Source organism: Natator depressus, chromosome 27 (genome assembly GCF_965152275.1).
Source record: "Natator depressus isolate rNatDep1 chromosome 27, rNatDep2.hap1, whole genome shotgun sequence".
Taxonomy (NCBI): domain Eukaryota; kingdom Metazoa; phylum Chordata; order Testudines; family Cheloniidae; genus Natator; species Natator depressus.
Genome location: NC_134260.1, coordinates 8,670,637 through 8,683,336, shown reverse-complemented (window position 1 = coordinate 8,683,336; position 12,700 = coordinate 8,670,637). Strand labels below are relative to the sequence as shown.

General features: G+C 60.2%; 1 protein-coding gene across 1 annotated transcript; it reads right to left on the bottom strand.

Annotated features, from left to right (window-relative positions):
* Positions 1–2,237: 2,237 nt before the first annotated feature.
* Positions 2,238–3,834, bottom strand: LOC141978512 (uncharacterized). Its single transcript, XM_074940664.1, has one exon. The coding sequence runs from the start codon at positions 3,717–3,719 to the stop codon at positions 2,658–2,660; it is 1,062 nt and encodes a 353-aa protein (XP_074796765.1). The 5' UTR covers positions 3,720–3,834; the 3' UTR covers positions 2,238–2,657.
* Positions 3,835–12,700: the final 8,866 nt, after the last annotated feature.

Here is a 12,700-nt window from a genome sequence, read left to right as displayed (position 1 = left end):
GCAGCCTGGCAGCTGTACAAGGCTACCATTGGGAAGAGCATCGTTAATTATCTTAGCAGCCAGGAAACCCTTGACACAAAGGTTTCCCAGTAGAGGACTCCACAGGGGATTTGCCCCAGCCTGAAGAGCTGCTGGCAGACATGAGCTTTGGGACCGGCTCAAAACACAGCACTGCTCTCTGGCTGCAGGACTGTTTAGCAGGAGCCTGAGGGGGGAGGCGATTCAGGGCCTGATCCTGTAAGACGCACAGCCCCTCCTCATTAGGGGAAGCCCCAGGCAGGCAGCACCTCGCAGGATCAGGCCCTTAGCTGGAACAGAACCACTGAACGTTCTCAGGTGTCACAATCCCTCCCCCACCCTAGTCTGCCCCCCGCCCTTCAGCTGTCCTGTTGCTCCCACATTCCCTGCCAGATCAAGCCCAGAGGTTCATGCCCCACAAATTGTAAAATCTCTTGCCCCCCAGGAGAGCTGCCTGGCCCATCTGTGACACCAAACACACGACCTGACCTGACCTAATCCCCGCTCTTCTTCTCTCTCCAAGAGGCGCTCGGGCCTCCTGGGGGGGCTGGACATGGCCCCACTCTCCAGCCGCTCGCCCTCCGGCGGGAGGATTTGTAATGCGCTGGTTAATCCAGAGCTGCTGCCTTTTGCTGAGCTGTGCGGCTGGGTCCGGGACTGGGCCGAGGGGGTGAATGCGTAGCCAGGGCCCTGTGGTTTGGAGCATGGTTCACAGCACTGCTGGGCCAGCTGGGAGGAGGGCTGAGGGCTAGCCAGAGGCTCCAGACAGCACCCTGCGACCACAGCCAGTACCCTGCTGCCGAGGCCTCTGTGCTCTTAAGGGCGTTGGTTTAGGTGCAAAGGGAGGGTCAGAACTAGGCCAGAGCTCCTAGGCAAGCTTCCCCCAGGCAGCCCTGGCCTCAGGATTGATGTGGAGCAGGTGGGTGGAATCTTATGGCTCCTTCAGGCCACTAAGTCAAGGGCCCCCCACTAGCCCACAAGGTTTCACTTGCAGAGCAGGCAACCAGCTCTGCCTTGCAGCTCCCCACCCACTGCCCTGGTGTCATGGGGTCCCTGGGAGATGCTCTGGAACTGCTCCCCATGAAGCCAGTCAGGACGGCTTCCACCTTCCTGGGTCTGACCTCAGAGCATTCAGCATCCTCTGCCTCTCCGTGCGCTTCCCACAGCGAGTCCGCCCAGGCGGAGTCCTGGGGAAGCCAGAGGGTCCTGCCCCCCAACTCCGCAGTCAGACGTGACTCTCAGCCAGCCAGTAAAACAGAAGGTTTATTAGACGACAGGAACATGGTCTAAAACAGAGCTTGTAGGTGCAGAGAACCAGACCCCTCAGTCGGGTCCATTTTGGGGGGCAGTGAGCCAGACAACCACATCTGCCCTTCACTCCATGTCTCCAGCCAGCCCCAAACTGAAACTCCCTCCAGCCCCTCCTCCTCTGGGCTTTGTCCCTTTCCCGGGCCAGGAGGTCACCTGATTCCTTTGTTCTCCAACCCTTTAGCTCTCACCTTGCAGGGGGGAAGGGCCCAGGCCATCAGGTGCCAGGAAACAGGGTGTTGGCCATTCTCTGTGTCCAGACCCCTGCACACACCTGCCCTCTAGGGCTCTGCAATGATCATACACCCTTACCCCACCACTTAGATACTTAAGAACTGCCTAGGGGAAACTGAGGCACCCCCACAATATTCAGAGGAACCATTAAGAACAGTCCCACTTCGTCACACCTGGCCTCCAGGGGGAGCAGCCAAGGGAAGCCCCAGCCGCCCCTGAACCAGCGCTTCCCACAAGGCAGCGCTTTAACACTGCCCCCACACGGCAACGGGCCAGCTCGGCGCAGAGTGCGGGGGACTGAGAATGGCGGGATCGAGCGTCAGGACCCCCGCGTTCTATTCCCAGATCGCTGCGCTGCCCTTGACTGAGGTGCCGTGCCTCAGTTTCCCCCGTTGTAAGGCAGGGATAATCCCTGCCTCGTAGGGGAGGGCCTCGAGGGCTCACAGAGCCAGAACTGCTGAGTTGAGGGGCAAAACCAGAGCACCGTTCCCTTTTCCCTCCCATCAGCCCTGTGGAGCCAGCGTAGTCCTGGGGGGTGGTAGGATGAGATTCCCTCCCTCCCCAGCTTCACCACATTCTAGTCGGCTACATCTGTGCAATCCCCCCGTAGGCCAGCAGGGGGCAGGAGAAGCGTCACTGAGGGCAGCTATTAAAAGACAGTGTGTGGGGGCGGGGGGTGCCCGAGGGAGGGTTTGAAGGCCGGGGAGGGGAGACAGGTGCAGGGGCACGGCAGGCCAGCCGTTGGCTCACAGAACCTGGTGGCGATGAGCCAGTGAAAGGAAGGGACCCGGCCCAGCTCTCAGCCCCTGCCCTTTGGAGAGGGGACAATTTGTGGGGATGGGGGGCAGGGAAATCATTTCCCTCATGTCCAGGTGCACGTTTCGGGACCAAGTGGGAGGCCCCTGCGGTCAGTGCAGCAGCCGCGGCTCTGGGGCAGGGCGGTGCTAGATAAACCGTCCCCACACCTGGCATCCGGGCTTGGGTCCCGTGGAGCTGGGAATAGGGCCCGTCAGCGCGGATCCAGGAGAGCTCAAAAGCCGCGGCAAAGGACCCGGCTGCTTCTCATGCACCAGGCGCCAGCTTTCCCACCCCTCATCTCACTTCTCCTGCAGGTCGAAGGGGCCGTCCGACTCATTCCAGTTCTTCTCCTGCCTCTTCTTCCTGTTCCTCTCCGCCATGACAATGGCAGCGATGACCGTCACCAGGACGGTGACCGTGATCACCAGGACAGTGGCCGTCTCGGCCACGCACAGCTGGGCGTCCACAGAAACCAGAGGCAAGCCGGCCAGCTGCCAGGGACTGGCACAGGTGATATTGGCGTAGTCTTCCACGTGGAGGTGGCGGACGCTCAGGATCTTGCTGAAGACCCGCTGGAGGTCACAGTCACAGGCCCAGGGGTTGCCGGCAAGCTGGAGGTGGGTGCTAGGTGTCTGGATGTTCAGGATGGTCTTGAATTTGAGGTGGATGAGCTGGTTGCCGGTCAAGGCCAGGAGGTTCACGCTGTGCAGGGAGGTGAAGGCCTCCAGCTCGATGGCGCTGATGTTGTTGGTGCCAAGGAAGAGGACTTCCAGGTTCTGGAGCATGGAGAAGAAGCCGTTGTGAACAACCCCCAGACGGTTGGACTGGAGGTAGAGGTACCGGAGCCTGGACAGGCCCCGAAAGGCCCCCTTCTCAATGGAAGCCACTTGGTTGTAGCTCAGGTCCAGCTTCTCCAGGCTCTCCAGATGCTGCAGGCTCTCATAGCCCACAGCCGACAGCCGGTTGTAGGCCACCTTGAGCTCCTTCAGGGAGGCCAGATCATCGGAGAAGTCAGCAGGCAGCTGGGCCAGGAGGTTGTGGCTGAGGTCCATCTTCTCCAGGAAGCCCAGGCCCGTGAAGGCCTTGGGCCAGAGCCGGCCGACGGAGTTGTGGGCCAGGAGCAAGATCTTCATAGACCACAGGGCGTCGAAGGAGCCTGCCTCAAGGCTGGTCAGGTGGTTGTGCCTCAGATCCAGGAGCCACGTGCTGGGCGGGATGCTGCGGGGGATGTGGGCCAGGCGCCGGCCACGGCAGTCCACGAAATCCGAGGATTCGTAGCAGACGCACAGATGCGGGCAGGCCTTGGTGGCTCCTGCCGCCAGGACCCAAAGCAGGAGAGCCAGGAAGAAGGGCAGCATCATGGAGGCAGGCTGCGGAAGAGACTGGCCCACATAGAGCAGAACCCCAGCGCCGGCGGAAGGAGAGAGAGGGCACAGCCAAGCCGGCAGCCCCGTCCGGATCGCTTTCCACCCCACGGACGGGGGTGGGGGGGGAGATCAGGTTTCCTTGGAGGAGGCTGTAACAAAGAGTCCTTTGTTGAGTGACGAGCCCAGAGCTTTCTTGGCCTCTCTCCTTCCAGGACAAAGCAGGAGACGGAATCTGAACGATCCAGCGGGGAGGGAACGGCTTGGATAGGTCCTCGGGCAGGGGGGTGCCTTCACCTTCCCTCCCGGGCTCCTCTTTCCAGCCCTGCCGGCCAGCCCCTCGCTTCGCCAGCGGGGCCGCAGCCTTGCCTTGCGCTAGATCTGCTGGGCAGAGGAGGGAAGAGAGCAGCCGTTAAGGGGGTACCCACGCTGCCCCCAGGGCTGCCCGTTCCAGCCAGCAGAGAGAGAGAGAGAGAGATGCTCCTGTCTCGGGACAGAGGCAGGTGCGGGGCGAGGTTTTTGTGCTGAGCCTTAAGGAGGCGCTGCAAGGGTGGGGCAGGAGCTTGAAGACAGCCTGGGCCCTGGCTGAACTTGGGGGTGAAGCAGATCCCGGTGGAAATCAGACTGCTCCCCAGGGTGCCCTAGCCTGAAATCTCGGTAGCAGCGTATGGAGCGTTCCCTCCTGCCCCTGCCCCCCGGCACGCCCCCTACACTGGGGCTTGCAATGGGGGCAGTTTAGGGCTGTTGACGTCAGCTGCTGCCCTAGGGAAATGCCCCCCCGGATGCTGGCAGCAGAGGGGTCAGGGGGCAAGGGATGAGCATGCCAGGATCTGGGGACGGAAATCTGATCTGCACTGGTGGGGGGGCACTTCCCACCCCAGCTCCGGCTCACAACCAACTTCCCATCCGGCCTGTGCCCTCCTCCTCCTCTTGACAGGTGCCCTCCCCACGGCTCCTCTCCCCATGGCTCAGCACTGCCCCCTGGCCCCTGCCTGCCATAAGGAGGTCTCACAGCTAGGCCAGTGGCCCTTGGGCAACCTGCAGCAGCAGGAGATTGGCAGTAATCACACCCAGCCAGCTGCCGGTTCAAACCTTTCCCCCGTTTCCAGAGACTGGGGGAAGACGGACTGGTCCCCCATAGGCAGGGGGCTGTAGTCCTAGCCCTTGAGTGCCGTGGAGGCTGGGGTGCAGGGGAAGGGATCCAGCCCTACTCCGGGCTGGGGTCTAGACCCCTGGATTCCTTGTCTGCAAGGCTGGAGAGGCATGCTCCGGGCAGAGCAGCAGAAGTGTTTCATGGGGGTGGAGGTGGCTAGCTCTTCCTGGCACCCAGAGGCAGCAAGGAGGGTGCCCAAAGCGCTGCACCCACAGAGCCTGCCTGGGGGGGGGGAAACAAAAAAACTAGCCCTGCCCCCATCCCTCTAGCCACATGGAAACCCTCCCATGGCACCTTCCATCTACTCCTGCTGCCACGAGTGTAAAATCTTTACCTCAAGCGGCAGGGTTCTGTGCGTCAGTGGTATAGGTCCTGGGTTCAAATCCTGCAGCCGGTGCTAGAGAACGTGCATTACAGAGTCCCACACTTTGGTTTTTCCTGCTTAAAAAAAAAAAACTAGGAAATTACATCCCCCCCCAAAAAAATACCTACATTATGGGAACGTCACTCAGGTCGCAAAGTCAAGCACTCAGACAGTTTGGCAAAAGCAGCATTAAGGTTGCCCTCGCAACTGTCCACCCTGAGCAGTGAATGAGCCCCAGGGCCGGTGGGGAGCAGCGTGACCACAGGGTCCTGCAGCTATCGATTGCATCATAACGAGAGCAGGGGGGGGAAATGTTGGGGCCAAGGCTTCTGCCGAAGAATGCGGATTCCGGTCGCCTGAAACGTTTCACAGATCTGGGGCGATTCTGGAACTGACTCAGTCAAACCGAGAACGGGCGTTTCCAGGCAGGTCAAAAGGGTTCGTTTCGGCGTCATCAGAACGAAACGTTTCCATTGGCCAGCCTAGACTGGCAAAACAGGAGCTGGGGGCGGTGCCACCTCAATCCTTTGCCCAGCAGCTGGGGCACTCGCCCAGGGCCCGGGAGAGCCCGGTTTGAATCCCCAGGTTGGAGCTGGGGCTGGAACGCAGAGGACACCCACGGCTTAGAGGGAGGCCACGAGCCCTGGGCTAGGGAGTCACACCCCCTCGCTCTTTTGATTTAAATTTTCACTGTTGCCAGGACTAATGGAGGCGGGGAGGGGCGGTAACATGACAACAGACCTTGCGATTCCAGCAGTTCAAGCTTTGTAAGCCTTCAAACACAAAGTGGCAGGATCGCACGGCCACAGACCAGGGGACTAGGCGGAAAAGCCAACTCTCGGAAGGCTCCAACTAGCATTTCTCTGGCTGCGCCTCTCCGGGCGTTTTGATTCTTCGCCCTAAAAAGAGCCTTTCGCCAGCTTGCGTGCGCCCAGCAAAATGGACATTTCGCCACATTTCCCGGTTAAAAATCACCCCCCTCCCCAGCCTGGGCCGAAGGAAGGTGGCACCCGCTGCACACCGGGTGTGAATCTAGCGCGTCCTTCCCTTGGCTTGGATTAAACACCCCCATGAAACGTCTCATGTGGGGTGGGGGGTCGAACGAAACATTTTTTCGGAGTCTTTGGGATTGGCTGGGTTTTTTTTTTTTTTAAATCCGTGTTTTCCGTTTCCCCTGGCAATCTTTCGGCCCTGCCAGCAACTGAAAAATCCCTTCTTTGCCAGCTTTACTCATAACCCACCTGCCCAAGGGTCCAGAGCAACCTCACGTCTAGCCCGGCCTCCCCCTGCATCGCTCAGAGGTGCACAGAAAGGACCTCAGCCCCCCTGCCCCATAGTCCGTGGGGTGAGGGACAGTCCCAGCTCATCCTATCCCATCGATCCCTACTCCATGGCGTTCACCCGCTAAGCATGAGTCCAAGGGGGGGGGGGGATCGAGATACACACCTCTAACCCCAGCTGTACCCCCAGCATGGCCTTCGGGGGTTCACACTGAGGGGCAGCTCCTCCCTAGAGGAAGCAAAGATCTGTCTGTCTAGGCACCCCCAGGGAGGCAGGAAAGGGGGGACATATACACACCCCTCCACCATTCCTGATCACGCCCGGAGAAGCAAAGGGAAGGAGGTGCCCCCTGCAGCTGACCCTTCCCGGGTGGGCTGTGCAATTTCTGCAGCCTGGTCAGGGCAGCCAGAGCAAAGGGGTGAGCAGCTGGCCGAGCGAGAGCAGCTGGCCGACTTGAAAGGCAGCGAACACCAGAGACGCTCGCCCCCATCCGCCCCGACGGCCGGGGACCTGGACGTACCTTGGAAGTCAGGCCCAACTCGACCGCAGCCCGCCGCGTCCCGGTCCCTTGGGCAGGCGGAGCGCTGGCTGCCAGCTGCCAGGAGAGGATTGCCTTCCCAGGAGCGAGCAGAACCTAATCTGGGCTCGGGATTACTGACGCCGCCTGGCTCGGTGCCACCCCGCCCTGCCCCTCGCGCATCGTGATACCCTGCAGGAGCCGCCACGGCGGAGGAGGCCATGATATCAGAAGCCAGACAGGTGTGTGTAGGGGGCACCGCTGGCCTATGCCCAGAGGGACTGGGCAGGCTGGAAAGACGGGGGTTTCATCCTTCCACTCTCCTCTGGCCTCTTCAGTTGAGGGGCTGGCTCGGGCCCACCCTAGAGTCCCCTCTACCCCCACACGAGGGGCCCTGTCTCCATGCCTACAGGAGCCCCCAGGGTCTGCCCTTCTTATCCTAGAGGGAGCATGAGCTAGTGGTTAGAGAAGCACACCGCCCGGGGCCTGGATTCGGTTCCTGGGAAGGGATTATGGGGCTGGCCCATGAAGCAGAGGACGGGGAGCCAGGGGCCCTGCCACCCACTTGCCGTGCCAGCTGGGATGAGTCACCGACATTATCAAAAGCCACCCCAGGTGTTAGGAGCTTCCATTGTTGGGTGCAAAACGCCAGGCACCCTGGCTTCACCTGGCAGCACCCAGCACTTTAAGGGGCCATGCAGGGGCATCCCCCACCCTGGGCAGCCGAAAGGCAGTTACCTCTTTTAGACAACGGTGGCCTCTGCATCTCTAGGGAGCAGCGTCGCAGCCCAGCTGTCGAATGAGCTACCTGACCCGGGGGGATGGGCAGGGTAGAGCGGCTGGGGGTCTGCCCAAAGGCAGGCGCAGGATTGGAGACAGCATCACTGGGACCCAGCACCCCCACGCAGAACAAGTGACAGGGCCTGCCGGGTGCCCGGGGTTTATATTTACATCCCACCACCTGCAAGCTCCCCCTTTGTCCTGGCAGTTGAATCCAGGCTCCTTCTTTGCCCCTTGTCCTAAATGCCTGCAGGACGTTGCTGCATGCCGTGAAACAGCTGCTGCGCTCCACCCCAGAGCTGGTTGCCTTTCGCAAGCAGAGCGCTCCAGATCCGCACCAAGACATTTCGGTGAGACACACAGGGACAATCAGGCTGCTCCTTTGCATGGTCCTGGGATTCTAGCTTAGTGTAGGCCCTTCTTCCCCTCCCCCACCCCGCAACCCACTTCTCCTCCCACTGCAGTGAGATTTCAAGCTCTCCAGCCAGGATCCCCAGCAAAGCCCCGGGGTTTTGAATTCACGGGCCGGTAGTGTGGCGTCTCACGTTTCACTCCCTCAGCCCCCAAGCCAGCCATGCAAAATTCATCACCCTCACGTCTCATCCATAATTCAACGGCCTTCCCCACCCCCAGCAGCTATCAAGGCTAGTGTCCAATAAAGACGTACGAACCCAGCGCTCCCGGCCTGGCCGGACACCTGACACGCTGGGACATGCTCCATCTGGTGCACACGCACCTGGGGGAGGGATGGCCACCGGTACCCCAGCTCCCTCCCTTAGAACAGCTCGTGCAGCTGTAGCTAATCTACCCCCCCACACACTGGAGAGATGCTAGGATTGCACTACCCCCTACAGCACCTCCTGCTGGGAGGGGCTGGGATTGCAGTCACTGGGAGTTCCCCCCCACCTCCAGTGCTCCTGCCCTGCTCCCTACAGCACCCCCTGGGGAGGGGCTGGGATTGCAGTCACTGGGGGTTCCCCCCCACATCCAGTGCTCCTGCCCTGCTCCCTACTGGGAGTGGCTGGGACTGCAGTTGCAGAGAGCCCCCCCCGCCAGTGCTCCTGCCCTGCTCCCTACAGCGAGTGGCTGGGACTGCAGTTGCAGAGAGCCCCCCCCCCCAGTGCTCCTGCCCACTTTAAGGCCTTTCGCAGAGCCACACTCAGCCGACTCCACCCCAAGGAGCAGGCCCTCGAACAGCAAATGACGACCCCAGCCCTTCCCGCCTCCCACAGCTTTTGCCAAGCAGCGATGCCAACACAACCCCAGCAGGTGGCGCTCACAGACCGTGCAGCATGCAGGCAGCTTTGTGCTAAGGCGCTCTGGGGCAGGTCTGCCCGGAAAAGTGAAGTCGCCCCAACTACATCGCTGCGGGGGGGGGGGGGGTGCAAAATCCACCCCCGTGAGCCACGTAGTTAGGTCCACCCGTCCCCGGGAAGGTGGATTAACGCCAACGAGGGCGGGGGCCCTCCCGCCGCGTGAGCTGGGCCACCAGAGCGTGAAGTGCGTAGGCCCAGGGATTCGGCAAGAGCGGGACTTTCCGCCCAGGATCCAGGGGGACTCGCTGGGCATGAGGCTACCGCTCCTAGGCCCTTGGCAAAAGCCACACGCGGCCTCATTTGTGAAGCTGGCGGGGCCGAGATCACCGCTTGCTACAGCTGCTGCACGGTCCCCCACCAGACGCTCCCGCTGGATGAGGCCGCAGCCGCCGGAGCACCCGAGTCAACGCGACGCCCATGGAGAGGCCCAGGCAGGTTAATACTAAAACGTGCGAGACAGAAGAGGAGACGTACGGGAGCCCCAGGCATCGGATCAGAGCAGGGGCTGGCCCACACGGGACACAGATCCAGACACTGCGTGGACCACAAAGCAAAGGGAGTGCCGAGGCCCAAGTATATAGGAACAGGCGACAGGGGATGGATCACTTGATGGTGACCTGGTCTGTTCATTCCCTCTGGGACACCTGGCACTGGCCGCTGTCGGAAGACAGGATACTGGGCCAGATAGACCTTGGTCTGACCGTACTTATATAGGCCCTTGTAGATGGCACGATTTGCTAAGTCAAATCCTCGGAGCGGCACGATTAGAATCTTCCTGCCAAGCCGCCAACAATTCAGAGCCAGAGGCAGCAGGAACCCCAACCCCCCGTCCCACTGCATGCAAGGGGAGCGGGCGTGCGTCCCTCTGTGCTCCTTGAGACACGCCTGCCGCCCCTGCAAGCAGGCACTTCCCCCTACCCCAAGAGACATCGGCCTCCATTCAAGGTTGCACTGAAGGAGGCTGACAAGCTTCGGACAGGGTTCGTAAGTCACTGCTGCTTGCAGACCGCTTGGAGATTGTGAACAGAAGAGAGACACTTCTCTTGCCCTTAAACAGTCTCTTTCCAAAACTTGGCCACAGTGCATGTGCCGTAGGGGCTCCATGCAGTCCGAGGAAGGGGCAAGAAACCCCAGGTCAGGAATTCTGGGCTTGCCTATCCCAGAGAAGTTTCTACCGAAACCCCCTCAGCAATTGGCCGAGGCCCAGAAGCATCAGTTCACAGCCCACATTAATGCAACTGTGGCTGCCCTGAGCCATCTAAATCCTTTTCTGAATCCTACTAAGCTCTCGGCTTCAATTATATCTTGTGGCAGTGAGTTCCACCGGTTAATGCTCTGGCCCGAATGGATATCACTGCTACAGACCATTTATCTCAGACACCCTTCTTGCAGTTCCAGTAGTTTTCCATCTGGAGTGGGAAGCATAATTCCCCTGTACTCCAGCAGAGGCCAGCCGTGCACAGCTAGGAAGCGTAATATTTCTCGAAGCAGCTCAGAGGAGCAGAATCCCGCCCTTGAAGAATGATTTTGATTTCGGTGCCAGCCCCGCAGAAGGCAGCCATCAGCCTCCCAGAGCGCCAGGGAAACCCCCACCTCATCCCGCAGCTTCAAGCCTTTTAAGCAGCTCTGATCTTTACCAAGAGACAAGCTTGTCAGGTGCTTTGGCCTTAGGGGAGTTTGTCCCACTCCCCCCCACCCAAGTCCTTACTGCTTCCAGCAGCCAGAGCAGGCATGTGACCCTGCTGGACAGAAAACGCACAGCAAAGCTGCATTTAAGCCCACAGGAGAATGTGCTGCCCTGCTCACCCCGGCATGTTAACGGGAGCACGGCCACGTAGGCCTAGGGTCAACTTCCGCAAGCCGCCACTGCTGGATGTGGGACCCCCTAGAACACACAGGAGGGGGGCCCACCTCTCCCACACCTGATGAGCTGCTCAGTGTCGCTCGAAAGCTTGTCTCTCTCGCCAGCAGAAGTTGGGCCGTACAAGGTAGTACCCTCCCCCACCGTCCGCCCCAGCACACGTTCATGTGGCAGCCCGTGCCCGAGACCCCCCAGATGTCCGCTTCCCCCGGGAGGCGGGTCACCACCAGCCCTACTTAGTGAGAGGGCCCAGGGAAGGGAGACAGCCTTGTTATGGGGCCAGGACCCCAGCGATGCTTCAGCCACTGTGTGAGTGTGAGAGAGATGCCGCCGGAACAATGGAAATCCACCCGCCAAGGCCTAGCCCGGGCAGCGGCTGGGCCAAGTGCGGGGCAGCTGCAGTTCTCTCCCTAGACCCAAAGGGGATGGATCTGAGCGAGCTTCTGGGCCAAGCAGCACCGTGGCTTTCCAAGCATCGCCCTCACCAGCAGCCTCTGCTCTCGAGCGAGGGGCAGAGAAGTGGCTTCCTGCTGGGAAAGTATCCCCATGGCTGTAGGGCAGCCCGAGGGCTCAAGGCAGTTAGCCAGCCAGGCAGATACGCTGCTAGACCCCTTCTCCGCAGGACAATTCCCCTCTCCTCTCCCTGCTGGAGAAGGGGTCAAGCGCCATCAATTGGCTCAGTAACAGGGTTCTGAAGCCCTTCACCTCTAGGTTGAGCCTGATGGGTTCTCGCAAAACTCCCACCAAGCCACGGCTGGTCAGTGGCCTGGAGTGAACTCAGGGAAGGTGCGAGGTCTCTGTGCAGAACCCACGGCACCTGCTTCCCAATAGCAGCAGCCCCGTGCTGATGGGCTTTGGCTAAGAGCTGGATGGGCCCAGCCGAGGTTTGCATTGGGCCCCACACATGCTCTATGTGGTCTGCGGCCTGATGCCGCTCTCCTCCAGGACTGGTTTTTCCATCTGTGCTACAATTAGTTGATTAAGAAAGTTGTGGCCCGTATGGGGTCAAGGAGGTGTGACCCCCTCCTACACACTGGGCACAGAGCAGGCAGAGCCCATCTCTCTCACCTGCCCGAGACAGCACAAACATGCCCATTCAATGCAGTACCAAGCTGTTACCCCCCACCCCTCTCCACAGCAGGGGGGGCACCATGCACCACAGCTCCAAAGGCCCGGCTGGAAGCAGTCTCTGCTCTGTGCTTCACCCACCCGCCCAGCGCCAGTACCTACACTGGGGTGGGTCCAACGCTGTCCCCCCGATAGGAGGACATTGTTCAAGTCCCGCACCCTGCTCTCCGGAAGCCTAGCCCCCTCCCCGCAGGCAGCTTGCCTTTCCAACAGAACAGCAAGGCAAGGCAGTCAATCGAAGGCCAGGGCAGTTCAACCCACAGAGGAGGGTCCCGTGTGCTCGAGCCTGCACGAAACCCCTGCTCTGCCTCACCGCCGGGCACCAGGCTGCAGCCAAACAAACCCACCAATGCAGACACTTTTGATGGTTAAAAAAATTTTGGGTTTTATTGTTTTGCTAAACAATACTAAAAAAATTTCCATTTTTTTTCTCTTTTAAAGGCAGGGCTTGAATTATTTAATTTTGATCCATTTATTTAAAAAAAAGGGAAGGGGAAAGATCATGGCAAAAAATAAAAAATAATCACGAGACTTCCGTAGCTTAGCCATACCCCTGCCTAGCTTGGGAGGAAGCCAGT